At 37.4% G+C, this 19,856-nt stretch overlaps 1 protein-coding gene across 3 annotated transcripts; it reads right to left on the reverse strand.

Moving 5' to 3' along the window:
• Nucleotides 1-349: 349 nt before the first annotated feature.
• On the reverse strand, nt 350-19,625 carry pax8 (paired box 8). Of its 3 annotated transcripts, none has more exons than XM_041810111.1 (12): nt 19,485-19,625; nt 16,419-16,577; nt 12,270-12,411; nt 11,962-12,159; nt 11,337-11,413; nt 10,994-11,119; nt 8,336-8,511; nt 7,982-8,102; nt 7,586-7,828; nt 4,538-4,639; nt 3,399-3,488; nt 350-1,159 (listed from the first exon to the last, which is right to left on the reverse strand). In XM_041810111.1, the coding sequence occupies exons 2-12, from the start codon at nt 16,438-16,440 to the stop codon at nt 1,089-1,091; spliced, it is 1,368 nt and encodes a 455-aa protein (XP_041666045.1). In that variant the 5' UTR covers nt 16,441-16,577; nt 19,485-19,625; the 3' UTR covers nt 350-1,088. The 3 variants fall into 3 exon arrangements, with proteins under 3 accessions (XP_041666045.1, XP_041666043.1, XP_041666042.1); XM_041810109.1 differs by having other exon boundaries at nt 3,399-3,485; nt 12,270-12,435; XM_041810108.1 differs by having other exon boundaries at nt 12,270-12,435.
• Between the last annotated feature and the right edge of the window lie 231 nt (nt 19,626-19,856).

A 19,856-nucleotide genomic window follows, 5' to 3' on the forward strand; every position in this document is an offset into this window, starting at 1 on the left:
GGCCGCAAAGAGGGGACGGAAATAATTGCAAATAAAACTACATGATGTGGAAAATAAAAGAAGAAATTAAACAGATGCGCGTGCTTTCAGGATCATTGCTTTCGTCCTTTTAAAACGCTGAGAGGTACGAAAAATATGCAACATTTTGGCTGAATGTAGACACGAGGACAGATAATAATAATAATAATAATAATAATAATAATAATAATAATAATTAATAAGTACTCTTTTTCATATACCAAACACAAGCTTCAACTATAAGTGACACCATGTTATTCACAAAATATATAAGTTTTTATTAATGAAAAAAAAAAAACACCATTTAAAGAAAAAGCAGCAAACACACAGGTAAATTTGCCATGCTTTAATTAAAATAATTCTTTAGAAATTCCTTATTTACATCTGCAATAATATTAATACCAGTATAAGAAAAAATAGTCACAGTTCTTACCAAACATCAGAACATCAGCATGACAGCAAACTCAATTTATCTGACGCAAAACCAAACAGTATTTCAAGCTTTTGTTGCAGCCAAATCACCATCATCATTCATTCTCTGAGAGAAAATTGCATCACTTCCTCGTAGGTCATTCATCATTTACATTATGTACATATTGCTGGACAAAAACATTAATTATTTCCGAATGGGGGATTCTGTTGAAGTTGTGAATTAAAGTGTTTTACTACTTGGAAGATCTGAGAATCTAAATCTATGGTAAAATGTAAGCAGAAACCAGTAAAAAAGAATTAATTGAAATGATAGGACAATAAAGAGCATTGTAAACAAAAAGCAGGCATAGTTCTGTATAAAGAGGTTGCATATCTGTGCATCGGTGTTGTCATGTTGCAGAAAGGAAGTCTTTGGCCAAAAACAGCATTAAAGAGCTCTAAAGTTGGAGAGTATGCACCTTGATGTGGCCCTGGGAGGTGTTAGGAGTTTGTAAACGTGCATGAGTCAGTAGCAACAAATAAATAACAGAGGAGGAGGTGAGAATATTTCGCTGGTTCATCAGCAGAGCCAGTTTCATGCCTTGGTCCTCAATCAGCTGATGTATAGTCTCCAGTTTGGGTCCATCAGGTCAGGGGGACTAGAGGTGGTCGTAGGCGGCTGCAGACGGAGGAGCGGTGCGGGAGGCCGAGCTGTAGTAATAGGGTGAACCTGTGGGGGGAGACACAAGCATAGAGGGGTCGGTCAGTAAGAAGTGGAAAGTGTTGTCTGCGGGAGATCAGACTTTGCTTTATCCATATTATCCTCAGGTTTTTACAGCAGATGGTGGAGAGTCTGAGCGGCTCTCGCTGTTTGTCCTGCGAGTGGATTCAGTCTGAACTCTAACGTCTCATAAGGAATCAAAAGATCAAAGAAACACGGGAGTTTAGGGTTGTCTAAACTGGATGGTTCAGGAGACATCGACTAATAATCCTCCACTTCTGAGCATCTGATACAACTCAGAGATAGTACCATCACAGCAAGTAAAAATAACTAATGAATAAATAAAACTAACATAAAATAGGTTGTATGTAAAAAAGAAACAAAAAGCTGAGATTTGTTGTTGTATAATTGTTAAACCAACTTAAAAATCTAACATTTTCTCCCATATTTGGTGAATTGTGCTCTCTGTTCAGGCTATCTCTGCGTGTCAATGACTCATCTGACCATTTTAATTTTTCCTTAACTTACTGCTTGTGTTTACTTGTTAATTACTGAAAATAAGTTGTAGCAAATCTTGAAATTGTCTCCCTTGTACAACCCCAATTCCAAAAAAGTTTGGCGCAGTGTAAAATGTAAATAAAAACAGAATGCAATGATTTATAGATCTCATAAACCATATTATATTTACAGTACAACATAACAAACCATATCAGATGTTGAAAACGGTAACATTTTACTATTTTATGAAAAATATTAGCTTATTTTTAATTTGATGGCAGCAAAAAATCTCAAAAAAGTAGGGATGGGGCAACAACAGGCTTAGAAAGTAAGTGGCACTAATTATGTTAAGAAGCAGAGTCTCTCAGAAGAAGAGGTTCAACAATCTGTGAGAAAAATGTTCCTGAAAGTAAGGTTGAAAAGACTTTGAATTTTCTACCATCTACAGTAGAAAAAATCATCAAAAGATTCAGAGAATCTGGAGAAATCTCTCTAGACAGTTTTTCTCAGATTGGTGAACCACTGCCCAGTCTTATTTCTGAGAGAGTCTGCCTCTCTAAAATGCTCCTTTTATACCCAATAATGTCATAAACATGGGACCTAATAACATAATTAGTTGCAGAACGCTCCTACAGCTGTTTTTCATTAGTACCACTTACTTTTCCAGCCTTTTAATGCCACGTCCCTACTTTCATGAGATAATATTTTGATGAAATGGAGTCTCAGTTTCTGAATCTGATATTTGGTTCTATTATGAATAAAATGTAAGTTTATGGGATTTGCTAATCATTGCATTCTGTTTTATACATTTTACACAACGTCCCAACTTTTTTGGAATTGAGGTTGTGAAGTAAAGGTCTTATATCTGGTCTAGGCCAGTCATGGTTACCGTGTAAAAACGACTCCTGTCACACCTATTTTTGGAGATTTCTCAATCTTCGCGCTGTACCAATGGTTCCCAACTGGTGGGCCCTTATTTGATAGGACAACTGAAGAGAGACAGGAAATACAGGGAGGGAGAGGAAGACATGCACCCAACATGCACCGAGACTGCGAAATTGATCCTGCAACCAGTGCGTTGAGGAGTCCAGCCTCTGTATATGGGCTTTTGCTCCACCCACTGAGCTAAATTGGTGCCCTTTGAGCGGTTTCTGAGGTTGCAAGTAAATTTGGAAAAAGAATTTCTGTTAAAAAAATAAGTCTGTGATGTATGGAAGCCCTGGGTGGACATACCTCCCTATAAATACATCCTTTTACCCTGTCTTATTTAGTGTAGTAGCCTTTTAACTCTGTTTTTAAAAATGTTATTTGTCTTTGGTTTGATTGTTGCGCTGTATGCTGAGCCAATAGTTTTCTGAATCTGATATTTAGTCAACTGTAGTTTTTCGTGAGAATGAGTACATTTTGGTTGTTTTCTCAGGATTCTGACGTATTTTTCTTGTTGTTTTGGAATAATAAAGCTGATTTCCCAATGACAGATTAAATTCGAGTGCTGATTAGCTTTCTACTTTTAAATGCTACTTCTATGCTTTTTTTGCACCTAAAACACCAAAATAAATTGCACATGTACTTGGTGATAAACCTATTCTGATTCTGAGAAGCAGTCAAATAAAACTAGTTAGTTATGCATGATGGTTTCCTAATTTTTTCTACATCTTTTAGTGAGTTCTGTTAAATTCTCGAGGCCATACTCTGCTTTTATTTTGGCGGGTCACAACATATTACTGAGATGTAATGTGTCCTCATTTACCCAGTATGGAGGAGTTGGTGAACCTCCAGGCGTCGCTGTACGTGGTGTACGGTGTGTGGCTGTACGTCTGACCCGAGTACTCTGCACCTGCTGACAGAGGGAGAGAGAGAAACTTCATCAAACACCGGCAACAACAACACAGGAAACATTTGTTATTAAAAGGCAAAGCTAAGACACCGCCGCGAGCTCTCTGTGCGTCTATGTTTGTGTTTGTGTGCTCAGCTTTAGCTCATAATTCACCAACAGTTAGTGCAGCCTGTAAACCATTAATCTGTGGTGCAGGTGGATGTCTCTGGGTAAAATCCCTCGGCCCAGTGGTGCGTGCATGAGGCCAGCCTCTACGCCCTCTCTCTCTCTCCCTCTCCTCAGAACTCTGCCCTCTGAAATGCCCTCCTCCTCTCTCCGTCTGTCCTCCTCTTGCTGCTTTAGCCTCCTCTTTTTTCCCCTCTCCTTTTTTAAGCATTCCAATATCTAATTGGTAATTATGTCGGCTGGAATGAATCCCGAGCCCCCCACCTCCTCTTCTCCTGTCCTACCCCCCCTTCAGTCAGTAATTGTGTAGCAACTCTTCCTCACAGCGAGCCCACCAGAAAAATAATAAATCAGACCCTCTCATTTCGCGCTTCGGAGGGCAGACTTCAAATAAAAAAGGCACATCACTCTCTCCCTCTCTCTCTCACTCTCGTCATATGCAGGCATCCTGATATCGTCGACACACCACAGAGCTCCTCCTCATACCCAGACTTTACACCCTCCCTCTTCTGCCCACCCTGCATCTCCCTCCTGCATGGGCCCCCTGGTTCCCATGGGGATGTGTGGTCAGAGGTGTCTGGGTGGGGGGTGTGGGCAGCAGGGCGGAACCCCCAGCCTGCTCTCTGTACCCCCCGGGCCCATGTGCACCCGCACACATGCACGTACAGACACAAAATACCACCCTGGTGAGACTACTCATTGACTCAGCCTGTGTTTCTGTTAATCTACAAACCTCCTGCCTCCTTTTCTCTCCACTCCTCCTCTTCCTTCATCTTCATCCCTTCTTTATCTCTTCCTATCACACTCAGGTGGCTCTTCTCCCTCATTTTTCATATCTTAATTCTCTTTATGGCTTTTGAATCATCCAGCTATAAATGCTCTCTTACCTGCTACCATGCCCGTGATGGCCGAGGAGGTGTAACCTGTCTGAGCGGGGGAGGGGATGTGAGGTGGGTAACCTGGCAGGGTGGAGCTCACCATGTCACGCCCTGCAACCACACAAACACACTAAAATTTAATTTTAAAAAAGGACTTTTTTCATTCTTTAGAGCTGCAGGATGAGCTGCAGTAAGGTCTGTTTATGCTGCAGAAAAAAACCCCCCAGAAAAGATTAAAGGAAAAAAATGTGAATGAAACAGACCCTTATGGAAGGAATGCTTTCAAGGTAAGAGTCAGGGCTGTCAAAATTAACTGTATTAATTGCGATAAATCAAGATACATGACTTGTGGATTCATTTTCTTCTAAAGACAATAAATCAAATGCTTTAAATTCCTTTTTAGACACTTTGGTCAAGCCACTGCAACATCTCCCTGCAGCCACAGTGAAGTAAAATAAGCCCACCTCCTGTCTCATTTCCCTTGAAAAAAATCACAGACTGCTCAGTGGATGAGTCAAAAGTCACCTAGACCCTGTGCTATCAAACAATTACCTTTTTAACGTTTTTCTTTTTCAGGGTGTATTCAGAAAATCTGACATTTTATTTCTAATACTTTTCTCAAGACCCTTCTGCATCTTCAATTTCTAACTAAGGCTGAGAAGTTAATCAAAATTAAGATTAAATTGCAATATGGCAGTATTCAAAGAGTGGAAGGTGCAATGTTTCTTTAATCTGAAACATGTGTCAAAATATCAGTTTAATACATCTCTTTGCAGCAGAGATGCCATGCTCAACACATCATGCAAAGTGTATTTTTTTTGGATAGTTTGTAAAAATCTTAGTTTCTTTGTTTTTGTATAGGTTTTTCTTAATCTTTCTAAAGTTACACAGGCAACACAAGGGCAAATGTGTTTTGCAAAGTAAAAAATATGACGATGTGGAAAAGACAATGTCGTTAATATTTCTCACTGTAGTATTCAAAACAAGCTTTCTTTCAACATCTTGAGATTAGACAATGAGAAAAGGTTTAAAGGTCTGATTCTTCCACTTCAGTGGCCTATAAACAGTCATACAACAATACAGGAGTACCTCTTCACAAGATTTTATGAAGATAAAACTTAAAGCAGAACATCAAAGACTTTATGGTCTTACATTTAATACTTTTTAATATGTTTTAAAAGCCTTAATTTTCCTTAAATTGATTTATCAACTTGTGATACTTTTCAAGGCACCCTGTTGTTTCCTTTTCAATCCAGAACAAGTTCCTTTTCCCATGGTTAAGTTCATGTCATAAAATTTCATCTACCAATAAAAGCAGGTCTGTATCCAAACAGGAAGTCAATTACTAATGGTATTCAGTTTAAGCCAGTAGTAAAATACAAACAAAGAAAAGGTTCTAATGCAAAACAGTGGAATTTAAATTGCATAAAAGCATTTGATTAATAGTGTTTAACAAAGAAAATTCAAAAATTAATTGCAATTAATTGGGATAAATACTTCAGCCCTACTAAGTATTTCATTACTTACAACAACTTAATGATAATCTGCTTTTTTGTAGCAGAAATAGTATATTTATCAGCTTGTAGACTAATGGTTTATTGTCAATGCTTTAATTTCTATCAGTGCCTTCACCTTCTGCCATTTGACTACTGCCATATTGCAATTTAATCTAACTTTTGATTCACTGCACAGCCTAAGTTAGAAATTAAAAATGTGATAGAGTCTTTAAATGTATGGAGGGGGTCTTTAAAAAGGTATTAAGACAACAGTAAAAAGGTAAATGTTTAATAACACAGGGTGCAGGTGACTTTTGACTTGTCCACTGAGCTGTCTCTGAGTTTTTTAAAGTGAAATGAGACACTACTTATGGACTTATTTTACATCACTGTGTCTGCAGGGAGACGCTGCAATGGCTCAACCGAAGTGTACGTTTGATGTAAGTTTGTGTTTATTGCAGAAATAGGACATCTACCAGCTTGTAGACAAGTGGCTTTTTGTCAGTGCTTTAACTACATTTCAGTAAAAAGTTATGGTAAAAGGTATTTTACTGCAGAAGCCCTTAGAGGACATGCATGCATACTTTAATCTTACTCCTGTGATAATGAGCAGGGTCTGATGTTTTCCTGAGATCTCAACTTATTTTTCTTTTTTATTTTATTTCTTATGGCTTAATTTCGCTCATTTCTCACAATCTTGACAGAGTCATTACTTTGGGGAAACCAGTATTTTCCTATTGAGATTAAATCATATAAAAGTCAAAATCTTGAAAAATAACTGGAAATGCAGGGCAAATGAAAAGAGTGGATATTTGTCTGCTTTGGGCTTCTGTAATTTCAAAAAGCAAAATGCTAGAATTTAAGTGGTTGCATCTTTTTTATTCACTGGTTATAGTTGTAATTTTTAATGTTACACAGCCTATTCTGGATGTGAGTAATTGCTCATTTAGCAATTCCTATTATCTTAAATAAATAATAAATCAATACATGAATGAAAAATGGTTCAAATAAACACAGTGTTAATTTTGTTGACAAAAAAATAGATATCTAAAATGTTGGTTGATGATTTTTTTTTACCATGAGGAAGATGAGACTAAGCCTTGCTGGTGAAAAAACTCTGATAAAAAGTAAGTTGAGTTTCCATCAAGGAGACTACAACAAGACTTAATGCTGATACTGTACATAAAATCTGTCTAAACACAAGCAGGGATTGAGTAGAGAGCATTCAAGTTATGCTAGTATTATTTTTGATATTGATATATCAGTTTTACAGTATGGCTACTTAAATAAGTACAGAGAAAATAACTGTTAACATAAAAGTAGATTCAAAATTTTGAGGTTTCTTTGACTCAAACTAGACTTAAACTATAAAAAATAGAAATTACTCAAATGTGACTAAAACTAAAGAAAATTTCAGTCTTAAAGCTAAAACTAACTAAATTTTCTTCCAAAATTAACAGTGAACAAACATGGAATAAAAGAATAGATGAAACATGGTTGCATTTTACACCAACTGCATGATCCAGAAAGTAGACATTAGGATGAGATGACACCCTGTTACCTGAGATGATAGGCTGACTGCTGAACTGCCCGTACACAGGTGCATGATGGGAGAATGAGTTGAAGGCATTGGGGAAATGGTTGGAGTTGCTGCAGCTGCTGCTGCTGACAGAAACAGGCTTCTGCAGCGCCTGCAGCTCTACGAATGCCAGGTTGGATGATGCCATGTTTGGGGAGGGGCTTGTGCTTGTCACTTCCGGGGACATTTCCTGTTTTAGGCAGAGCGGCAGCGACTGGAGGGGCTCTGAGGTGACGACGGCGGGTTGGGAGGAGGCAGGTTGGATGAAAAAATTATGATTATGAGTGGAAGTGAAGTCAAAAGAAATATGAGTAAAATGACAAAAATGAGGAAAAAAAATGAAGGGGTTAAGGACAAATGCAGGTCAAAGTTTCTCACCTGTCACCATTGTGTAGCTCTGATGTGCCGTCAGATTTCGTCCAATGGCAGACGAGGATGTTGAAAGGCTTGTCTTGGCTTCTTCTAGGCTGCCATTGATGAGGGAGAGCGGGTACAAAGTCTGCAGATGATGAACAAGGATTAGCTATTACTGTGAGTAATGTGCTTATGCAGGAGAAGAAGTAAAAACACAAAAAAGGACACGTCTAAGGCAAAAAACTAAGGCAGAGTTTATAGCTCCAGACACAAACAAAGAATCTTGAACTGTAAACAAAAAACAAACATGAAAATAATTATTTGTATGGCAATATTTTGTCTGAGCTGTATTTAAGCTCCTCATTGACTTGATTCTACCTGCTCTGTTTTGCTTCCGGATGTGGAGCTGAACGAGTCCGCTGGATAATGGTGACGATCGAACCCACAGTCCAGATGTTGTGTGGCTGCCGAGAAGTGATCCACTCTCATCTGTTTCCTTGGGATGCCACCACTGCCCTGAGAGTCTACGCTGTGCCGACAACTCTCCTGGTCACCTGATGAGATACACATAAAATGATGTTAAAACTCAACCTCCTCCAAACTATTGAACCTGCACCCAAATGATACTATGAGGGCAGTGTTTCCCAGCCATTTTTCCTTGTATGTATCTAAGAAAAGCTGAGCCCATGCAAGACCTAAGAGGGAAGAAAAACTGACTCACTGCCACCAAAAATCAACACAGATTTTAATTGTTTCACTGATAAAACCCTAAAAAAGTTCTATGCATGCTTTTCTTATCAAAAGACCTGTGTATAAACTACTTAATAACTACTTTATCATGATTTTAGTCAATATTTGCAAATCTAGGGTATCAAAAACCATAGTATATAAAGTGTTTTAACAATACTATTTGTCATTTCAGTGTAAACCGCCATGTTAAACCGGAATAAACTGCCACTAAATTTGGTGGCTTATAATAGTAAGAAAAAAAAACTCATATTTGACTGACTGTGATAGAAAAGTCAAGATATTATACTTTTTAGGTACACTACTTCTGTAACTATCGATGCGTTCTGGATCCTATGAAATGTTTTAGCTATTGGTTTGTTGTGATAGTATTTTTTAATTTTACTTTATTTCTTTAATGTTTGTGTATTTGTTGATTTTGTATGTAATGGTCTTTTCTTTGTAGGAATAATAAATGTTACTGCAGTAACAACAAACAGGGATCCAGTGTAAGTAAGCAAAAAAAAAAAAAATACATGTTTGATTAAATTAAAAAGTATCAATAGTTTTAACTATAATCTGCTGAGAGAATAAGAGTGCACTCTCTATATTGACAGCTTGCAAGACTTTGTACGTTCTGAGAATTTAAAACAAGAAATTAACTGAAGATGGGTGCTTAGTGGTTCTATTTTTGTTGGAAATAGTATCAAAACAGATACCATTTGAATTTCAATTTTACCTATATTGTATTAAGATTTTTTATTTGGTATCATGAAAACTCTAATTTAGAGAGTTTTTAAAAAAAAAAATAAAACTCAACATCGTTCATGCTCATATAAAGGAAAAAAACAAACAAAAGAAAATGTGTTGTACACTTGTGTGAGCAAGTTATATATGTGTTTTTCTTATGTTTACAACAGCAGCATACTGTATGTGAAGTTGTCCTCTAAGGCAGTGGTTATCAACATGTCAGAACTGAGAGGGGTCGCCAGATGACCTCCAAAAAATAGGAATATTTTCAAATTATTCTAAATGGTATATTTCACATATTTTCATACAAACATATGCATAAAATTAGTTAAATGTAAAATAAAAACATTGTCATTTAGTGAGATTTGGGCTGAAATCAAAGTAAAAAAATTAAATTGTGAGTGTATGACTATTCTTGAATTTGCACGGCTGTGCTCAACTATGCTTCAACCACCTTAAGGTACGGTGGGGTCCTCGATCTCTGGCACCTTTATTTTTGGGGTCACAGGCTAAAAAGTTTGAACCCCTGCTCTAAGGAACTAAGTATATGCAAATGTACTTAAGGGTCACCTTTAACTTGAGTGCTGTATAAGTTAGGAAGATTTTAAAACAAGGACCAAGGATCATTGGGCCGGTCCTTACACAAGTTTTACAACTGCATGCTGCTAATTTTACTGCCTGATGTAATTTTTTGCTCGTTGTTAAACTGTTGTTTGTGTGCGACTTTTTGTGCCAGGACTCTGTTGTAAAAGAGATTTTGTGTCATGTGAAAACCTTCTGGTAAAATAAAAGTTAATTAAAATGAATAAATTGACATTTTATGAACCATTTTAAAGCTTTTCTGATGCTTATGAAGCCTTGTAACAGTACATTTGATTATAATTAATCTGAGGCAGACCAAAGACCAAATAAGCCAAGTAAAAACAGAAAAACTTGTTTGAATTAATTTCTGGTGATAAAGAAGGAAAAAAGTTGTCAAATTAAAAAATCCTAAGTGTTTTAAAGCTTTTTAAGACAGCATATAACAGGTAAGGACTGCATTTTGCATGGATAAATATTAACATTAAAAAGCTGCATGATGTTATGCTGAATTCTACCGTGCAAAAATCTTCTAAAAACATCCTGAAATGTTTTGCATATGTGAACGCTAATGGACACAGTTTTACTCCAACATTATCCAGCTATTTCCTGTCAGACTCCTTTAAATTTCTGTCTGAAGTTAGGATGAGCTGATACATGAATACAGTTGGAGATATTCAGGATAATTCACCACAAGAAAGTGGGATAGGGTGATGGTGCCCATGACCTTTGACCTGTGCTTATTTCAGGGGCAGATTCTCTTTAAAATCACTAGAAAATATCTCTGACATTTCAGGAGTGACAGCTCGGGAGTTTGTATTTGGTAATGACTTAATTCTTGAACAGGATGATGAAGGGGATAAGCATGACCCTCCTCTGTTTTTACCCCCCTGAATGTCTGACTGACTTCCTGAAGATGCCCCAGAAAAGAGCAAAATTATGTCAGTGCATGCTGTATCATTCATTTGATCTAATTCTTACTGTCATCGTGGCTCCTCTTGCCCTCGGCGCTGGGTTGGGGAATCCCTAACAAGCCACTGATGGAGTAGGTGGAGCCCAAGGAGTCTGAGTGTGGAGATTCAGGAGGAGTGACTGCTGAACTGGGGACTGGAGAGAGAGGAACTGAGTTAGATTTTAGACAGAGAGGAAATGATCATGTCTGAACGCAACTATAGTCTTGTTAACCAACCGTCACTCTCTTAATCCAACAGAACGACGAGCATGCTCTTTAATCTTTAACCTTAATCCTTCTCAATCACGTGAGCATGTTTGTTGTTATGGCCTCTGTGATGCATGAATGTTTGTTTGAATGATGAAGACTTACTCAAGGTTTGTCCCGGACTCAGGCCTTTTCCGTCCATAGGCAGATTGAATGGCTGCTGGACCTTTGTTCGAATTATTCTGAAATGAACATAACAATCATTAAAATACTCCTGTAAGGAACTCTTGAATTGTGCTGATTTCAATGCCCTCTGTGGACAAAAAGGGACTTTTCTTTTCTCTGCTGTTGTGTTTTCTACAAAAAATGTCATCCTGCTTCATAATGTAATTCCTAATTGTGTATCTTTGCCTAGGAAAGAGTAATAAAAGGCTGTTAAGTGGAGTAATGAGACACCTAACCAGTGGCAGCACTTACAAACACTGAAAATTAACTATAGAAATAATCAGTCTTATCACTGTTGATTTGGATTGCTTTTTCAGGCCTCTGAGAGGCATCAGTTTTAATGTCAGTGAAGTTCATAACCAGCCTAAAATTCCTCACAGGAGCTTTAAAATAACTTAAAATTCAGTGTTTGCATCAGCATAATGATAGTATATGTATTTCCATATGAAAAGGAGTCAATCCATCCCTTTTCTGCTATCAAAGAAGCTCATTATCTACATGCTGCTTCCCCACAGAGACATATTTGTACCTTTAACAGGCTCTCATTCATAATTCAGTATGTCACCTGTTAATGGAGCTCACGCTAGGCACCGTGTCGCTGTCACACACTCCCTCCGCCAGCAGCCTGTCTCTGATCTCCCAGGCGAACATAGTGGGGTTCTGCCTTTTGTACTCTGCGATTTTATCCACAACCTTCGGGGTGGCCACTTTGGGTTTGGAGCCGCCGATCACGCCTGGTTTGATGCTGCCCGTCTCGTAGTAACTGGAAGTAAGACAGAGGGACTCTTACTTTGAAGGGCATGTTTTCAGACAGGGGTCAAAGGGCACAAACAGGCTGATTTACAGGAACAAAAAGTTGGGCAAGGTGCCTACCGTCCCAGGATCTTGCTGACGCAGCCATGGCTGACTCGGAGCTGCCGGGAGATGTCACAGGGCCGGACCCCTTGGTGTGCCATGTCCACGATGCGTTGCCGGATCACCTCCGGAAGCGGGCGGCCATTAACAAACATTCCACCTAGTTGGTTAAGACCCCCATGACCTGGGGGAGGAGGGGGGATGAACACTTATAAATGTCATGGAACAGAGACAGTGACTCACCAGCGTCACCCACTACAAGTCAAACGGTAAAATGTAGCTGTAGAAAAAAAGGGGAGAAAATATTTTGTTACAGTATGACATGTTGTAGTTTCAAGGACCAAAAAGACCAAATTTACTACAACTTTTAACTCAAATATCACATCTGATAAATATACAAGGAGAGATATGAGCCAAAAAAGTTGGATTGAGTTTATTTCTATGAACAAATCTTTTCACTTTCCAAAGAGTGACACCTGTTTAGGTATAGAAGCTCAATAACTTACACATTAAAAACATTATTTGTGGGTCTGTTTGAGTTTTAAAAATACCACAAAGCTTATATCACAAAAATATGAATATTTCATTACACTTAGTGTGTTTCAGTGAAGATGTACAAGCTTGGAAAATTAAAAAGAAACACATCATTTGATCTATTCAAAATATATACTAGCAATGTCAAACAATTAAAAATTTCAATTCTGATTAATCTCTGAATTCCTCTTAATTGCAATACAACCTTTTCGTAATTCCTCTTTTTGCATTAAAACAGCTTTTGCTTGCTTATGGAATTTTTTTACTGTTTTAAAATTGGGGTAACTGGGGCGCAGATAGCCGTGCGGTTAGGTTACACCCCATGTGAGTGGACGGCTCGGGTTCAGGTCCGGCCTGTGGCTCCTTTCCCGCATGTCTGTCCCCCACTCATTCATCCCTTTTCGATTCTGTCCACTGTCATCCTCTCTAAAAAAAAGGCATAAAAAGCCCAAAAATATACAATAAAAATAAATTAATAAATATGAGTAATTGACTTCATGTTTGGATACAGACCTGCTTCTATTTTGAATAAGGCAGATTGTACATCACGGCATGGATTTTACCACAAAAAAACGGAGCCTGTTATGGATTGAAAATGAAATAAGGGAGTAGTACAAAGGTAAACATTTGCTTAAACAAGGTGCAGATGACTTTAGACTTGTCTGCTAGTCTGTCTCTGAGTTGTTTTATTTTTGGAGTTAAATGAGACATTAGGTGATGGACCCGATGCAGGGGCTCATCCAAAGTGTGCTTAAGGTACAAAAAATCCCGTGGCTTTAGAATCAGTACACTAATTATGGACATTTATCACATCAGAATTTAAGCAATATAATGCCCTAATTTCAACACAATATTAGCCAACAAACAGGTAGAGAAAATCAGAAATAAAGAAACACAGTCTCTAAACTACATTGTTTCTTTGTATGTATTTTTCATCTTGTGTCAGTCGTATTGTGTTGCACTCTTTTTTGCCTGTAGATATCATTTTCACTTTTTTAATTCAAAGGTTTATTTTAATAGAAAATATTAAAGTACACATGCTTATTTCTATTTACGGACACATGTTTTTATGGTAAGTTACTGCAGTGTCTGTATGTTTTTCTAGATACAGTACTAATAACATTCTAATGCAAATTAAAATGATAAATCAATGGTGGCGTGTGTTTATAATTTGAATGCATGAAGGTTATCGACTAAAAACATTAAAACTAACACCAAACTATCAATAGGTCGTTCTAGTCTACAGTTTCCAACAACACAGATGCGGCTGTAGGCTACTACCGCTGTAAGATAGTCTTTTCAGGTGTGTTGATAACCATGACATGAAGCCTACGGAAAAAAATCCGCTCGACAAAATACGAGGGAAAAAACGGTAAACACGGACGGACGCGGCGCTCGCGCCTGCTCCATGTTCTCCATAGTCTGCACGGTGGTGACTCTGCAAGAACACCATCGCTTTTAATTTAACCCATTGAGACGCTCCTCTTTCTCAGCCTTTTCCCAGCTTTCATTTCCACATCAAACAGCCGGACGAGGGTGAGGAGGGGTAGGGGGGAGGGGGTGAGGGAGGGAGACGGGGGGAGAGCCTCTATTAACGCTGCCAGCGGAGTGTGGAAAAAAATCTCCCCGCCAAGCTTCATCAACCTGCAGGATATTAAAGCGGAGCAGACCCGGGGGGGCGGAGAGAGAGCGAGAGAGTGGTGCACGCGCACGCGAACGGAGCTTGGACAAGCGTGCACAAGCAAAAGGAAAACATAAATGTTGTAACTTCAGATAGATAGATAAATAGATAGATGCTAAATGCTAGGCTACTTATTTTCTCTCAAGATTAAACACAAGTTCAATTCAAAAAAACTTTATTTAAACTGACAAATCAAGATGCAACAGTGACACCTCAATACTAGGCTAATTTACTTAAACTAGGTTAAAGACTTATGGTTACAATCATCAGTGTACCTTGTTCAGTTACAGAGTTCACTTAACATTTTCTAGTAGGAGCAGTCTAATTTTTTCACACCTTTAAAAGAACCCTGTATATTTAGATAGGGAGACTTTAAATTATTGATATAGTTTCTTTATTATGTGTTTTGTAGAAATAAACCCACTTTAATGAAACAAAAATCCCATGTAGGCTGCCATTGCTAATCCACGCACTCTTGGCAGCTCCTGTTTGTCAAGTGGTTGCATTGCATAGCAATAACTTCTTCCTTATTGTCCTCTTAACTAAAAAAATGCATATGAATTACAATTTATAAAGCTTTACTCCACAGGAAGAAAAGCAATTCAGCCTTTGACATAATTACCCAAAGTGCATTGCACAACAGTGGCAGCCTATGTGTGAATCTTTAAATTTTCTCAAAATGTAAAAATCTAGTGTGTTTCTTGGTGCAACAGACATAAAAGACAAAAATGATTAACAATATAGGGTGCACACAACTTTTTGGTTTAAATTCAGTCATTTGTGTAGCCTGCTTTTGGGTATCTCTTTGAGTTGCAAACAACTGCTCCCTATGATAATAGAAATTTTAATGTTTGGGGCGCACTGTCTTCTTCATGCCAATTTTTGACACACTTACGCTACCTTTCAGTTCCCAATAGATCCACTTAAAAGGACTCTTACAGTCTCAAATTTGACAGGTTTCACTTTTCCTCATGTATATAAAATGATGCATATTGTGAAGTCATAACAAAAAAGAAGCGCTGATAACCATGCATGTCAAATTTTACCTATGTTTAAAGCCAGTACATAGTATGCTAACATGCCATACAGGTTTTACAAATGTTACTTATAGTTTTAGGCCCCACTATTTGCATAAGGTTGTATTCATCTCTGATTTTAATTCTCCCATGATCATTTATCATTTATATATCATTTATATATAGTGGTATAGAATTAAATTTGTTCACAACTAAAGCAAGTATCAACATGATCTAACAGTCAAAAGAGCATACTGCCTTGTGAATAAAATCTGAGAAAAAAAACTTAAGAAACTATTTCCACACTGGCAGGTGTATTGTATTTTTAGCTGACCTTGTGAATTATAGCACTGAGGCATGACTTTTTGTGCAATCTGAGCTAAGGAATAAAAACATGTCTAGATAAGTACATGACTGAAAATAATGTGTGGTAACTATCAAAAATTGCTGTGCTTCTTAGAACTGATAAATAATCTAAAAAAAAAAATAAACCCATATTCAAAAGTACTGATATTTTCTTTCTCCCCTACGGAAGCCCTAGGAGGACATTTGCTCATAAATCTATTTTACTACATCTTCCTGTAAAAAAGAGTAATGCCAGTTGTTTACTTGAAAACATGAGAAAATTGCTCATCATTAAGGGAAAATCAGCAATGAAATCTAGAGCTATGAACATAACAATCAAAATGTACTTGCTACCAGAAAAAAAAATGTATGGATGCATGTCCCAACTTAAAACTACGTCATATCACAAAACCCATTTTAATGCTCACATGCTGTGAAAAACCCAAGATCATTTGGGATTATTTTTTTCAAAATTCAATCTACATAACCAAAAGTGAAAGAAATTGAGTGGTTCTTTTGTTCCGAATATGTAAGAAAACATTGTATAGTGTGAATTGAACCCGTTTTTTTGCGCTTGTGTTATGTATTTACCTCTCCCACTGCTGCCAGACATTTCCCTGAGTCTCTGCTCTCTGCTCCACCAGCTGAACGTGATGCTCTCCTCCACGCTGTCCCAGTTTAAAGTGTTCTTACCACCCGGCCCGCCTCGTCTGGCATGAGTGTGCTCCTCAACGCACTGTCGAGCGCACGCTGCAGGAGAACATGGAGGTTTATGAAAGTGGCTGTTTGTCATGTGTGACGCTTGAGAGCAGCTACAGAACTAACACTCAGCTGGTTCCTCTCTGCAGGGAAATACAGCTGTTTACTGACTTCACATCACTTCTGTACATTCTTAAAGCATATTTTCACTTCAGATGGTCTCCAGAATACTCATGCTATTCTGCATTTGTTTTAAAATACAACAAACTGCATAATCAGTATTCATAAAAAACACATAGATCCTACTCAGACAGCTGCTCCTAAAAATTCCCTTCATTAACAGCTCTGTCATGAGGAGTGATTGGTCTCATTAATCATCCTTAAATAATTAGAAACTGATTCTATTTTTGGTCTTGAACATGAATCTGAAAATTTGAGATGAAAAGCAGATCTTCTCAAAGTAGTTGATGTTCGAAAAGCGAGATATACTCTTTAGGACTTTATTTGAAAACTTTTACTTCAACAAAAGTAAATGTAGAATAAAAATGTACATCATTAACTTGTATTAAATATTGTGCGCATTTTTTAAAAAAATAAAGAACAAAATAAAATAAGACTAAAATTAACCAGTCAAATTCATTACATGCAATTATAACGCACATTTGATGGAGTAAAACATACAAATAAATGTGTAAGTCTGTAAGACTAAGGAGGCCATGCATGCAAAGATTTTATTTTACTCCATCTCATTTGATAACATGCATACGTACTGTTCTTGATCTTAATGCAAAATGATGGGAAAACCATTTTTTATCATAATTTAACCAAGCCAAGATCCTGAGAAATAATCAAATTTACTTGCCATCACAACCAAATGGAGTAAAATAAAATGGATGTGTGTCCACTTAGGGCCTCCATACATCTTTTCTTTCCAGGCACACATTCATAACCCAGTGAAAACAGCTCTATGACCCACTTTTGGGTCCCTGACCCACCAGTTGAGGACCACTAGTATAAGAAAAACAATAACTTATGTGAACCCTTAACTAAATTGTTGTAAAGGCGGTCAAAGAAGTTGCTATAATTCATCAGTATTAGCACTCTCAGGCTAACAGGGTGGTCATCTATATCAGTTTTAGCTCCTGAAATGTTTCATGTTTGGTCTTACAAACCATGCAGTACATGATTTAAAAACACACACAAAACCCATCAATCTAATTATGTACAAAAGCGTTTAATGCAGAATTTTAAGCTATCATTTAAGCTGTCGCTTCCTGCTGTGTGGACGCTTTAAAATGAAGCGAATAATTAGCAGACTGTCACAGCCTGTTAAAGGGCTGTTATACGATGATTGACAGCAAAAGTTACAGTGAAGGCTTTGGTTATTTTAACTCATAAAATCCACACGGTTTCCCACTGTGAGCAGCCAGGTTTCATTAGCTGTGCTTTTCTGATGTTTAACTTCACTAACACCAATGGATTCATTAAAAATGTAGAGTTAACCTTTACACCTCAGTGCAACTTTTAAGTAAAATTGTGGTTACAAGAGAATTAATGTTCACTCCAGATCAAAAGTTGCACAAAGTTTACTTGAGATGAAAAAGTACAAAATTCTCATTCTTGTTACCAGCAGAAGCTGTTTATAAAAGTAGGTTTTACTGCTTTCATTCTCTGTGTGTTGTCTTATTTTATCTTATGTTACCTCGCAAGACTAACTGGAAGACAAGAAATTGAAAACATTTGAGTTTCAAACTTGTTTAAATAACAAAAGCAGTTGACAAAGATTTAGAAAAGAATATGACATGATTGAAATGTAATTGTACATGTTTTAGCTGGTTCACAAAACAGCTACACTGAGTAATAATCTGAAGTATGGGCATAAATAATTGATCAAAGCAAGCAATTGATTTTAATGACAACCCCACAAATGCCTTTCACATTTCTACAGTTTTGAATACATATGCCATAATTATTCAGCCTTTGTGTGACATTATTAAAGCTATAAAGGCTGTAAAATAATGATGTAATGTCCTTGTAATTACCTTTTATATATTTTGTTATGTGTTTACTTTTTTCCTTTTAAATTTTTGCACTGGAATAGGCGTCTTTTATATTTTTCACTTTTTTTCAAATATCATATTTCAATTTTTAGCCCACTTTGCAAACGTTTTTTGTAACAAATTGCTACACATAGGACTAAATAAATGTTCAGTAGTGATGAAGGTAAGAGTCTACTTTCCCTGTTGGCCCACAAAAAGAGACCCATGCAATTTTTTTTGCCCATTTTGCAAACTTTTTGACCAATTGCTTTATTATAATATACTCTCTTAATATACCTTTTATGGGAATAAGATTCGATAAAAGTCAGCTGTTTGCAAAAAAGAGACCTATTGTTTAATTTAGACAATTTAAGCTTATTTGCCAGAATTTCACCAAGTTGCTGAAACATTTCTGTACAATAACGATGGAGGTAAGAGGTGACTTTTTCGGCATTTTCCCTATGTTATTTAAAATATTTTATTTGATTTTCGAATTAAATACATCTGAAACCCATCTAAGTAAAGTTAAAGACCAATAACATGTCGAGAGGATTTTTTTTTACGTTAGGGACACTGTAATGAGATAAATCATTTGAATATCACTCTATAAAATATGCATTGATTGTTTAGCTATTTCTGAGCCTGTAAGCTAAATCTGAATCTTTATCGATGCTCCTATTAAGTTTTAGACTCACCAGGACCATGAGTGCCATCCTTATATCGTCACTAAAACTAAAATAAACATTTTCCTGATTTTTCAGCACTAAAAGGACACTACTGCTCCTCAGAGACATTTGGTTTTTTGATGATTTAGGTATCCTTGTCAAATATGCAAGCCTCTTTGATGCTGCCCATTCAGCCGCTGAAACGTCACGTGCAGAATTTCAAGAAAAATTTAGCCTCAGAAGTCGCTGCTTACCTTTAAACAACGCAGCTCGTAATAAACTCCGTCCTCTAGCAGATAAATGGTGATATTATCCAAATGACGGCTCACTCCGGCGGTGTGATACGGTGTCTGTGTCGGCTCAGAGCTGAAGGAGGCTGGGCTGTTTAACGTGTTATGTTGTGTTGTCTTGTGTTGTGCTGCCAACACTCGGCCAGGTTTTATCCAACCGGGACAGCGCGGAGGACGGAGCCCGGCTGTGATTGGAGGAGAAGAGGGACGGGTGTGGCTTAGGGAAGACAGAATAAATAAGGGGGGTGGGGGGCTGGGGGGCTTCCTACACTACAAAAAGTGTTTGTTTCGATTTAACGACAGCCTGCTTTAGACCCTTGGCTTATGGGAGTAAAA

Source organism: Cheilinus undulatus, linkage group 17 (assembly GCF_018320785.1).
Source record: "Cheilinus undulatus linkage group 17, ASM1832078v1, whole genome shotgun sequence".
Lineage (NCBI taxonomy): Eukaryota > Metazoa > Chordata > Actinopteri > Labriformes > Labridae > Cheilinus > Cheilinus undulatus.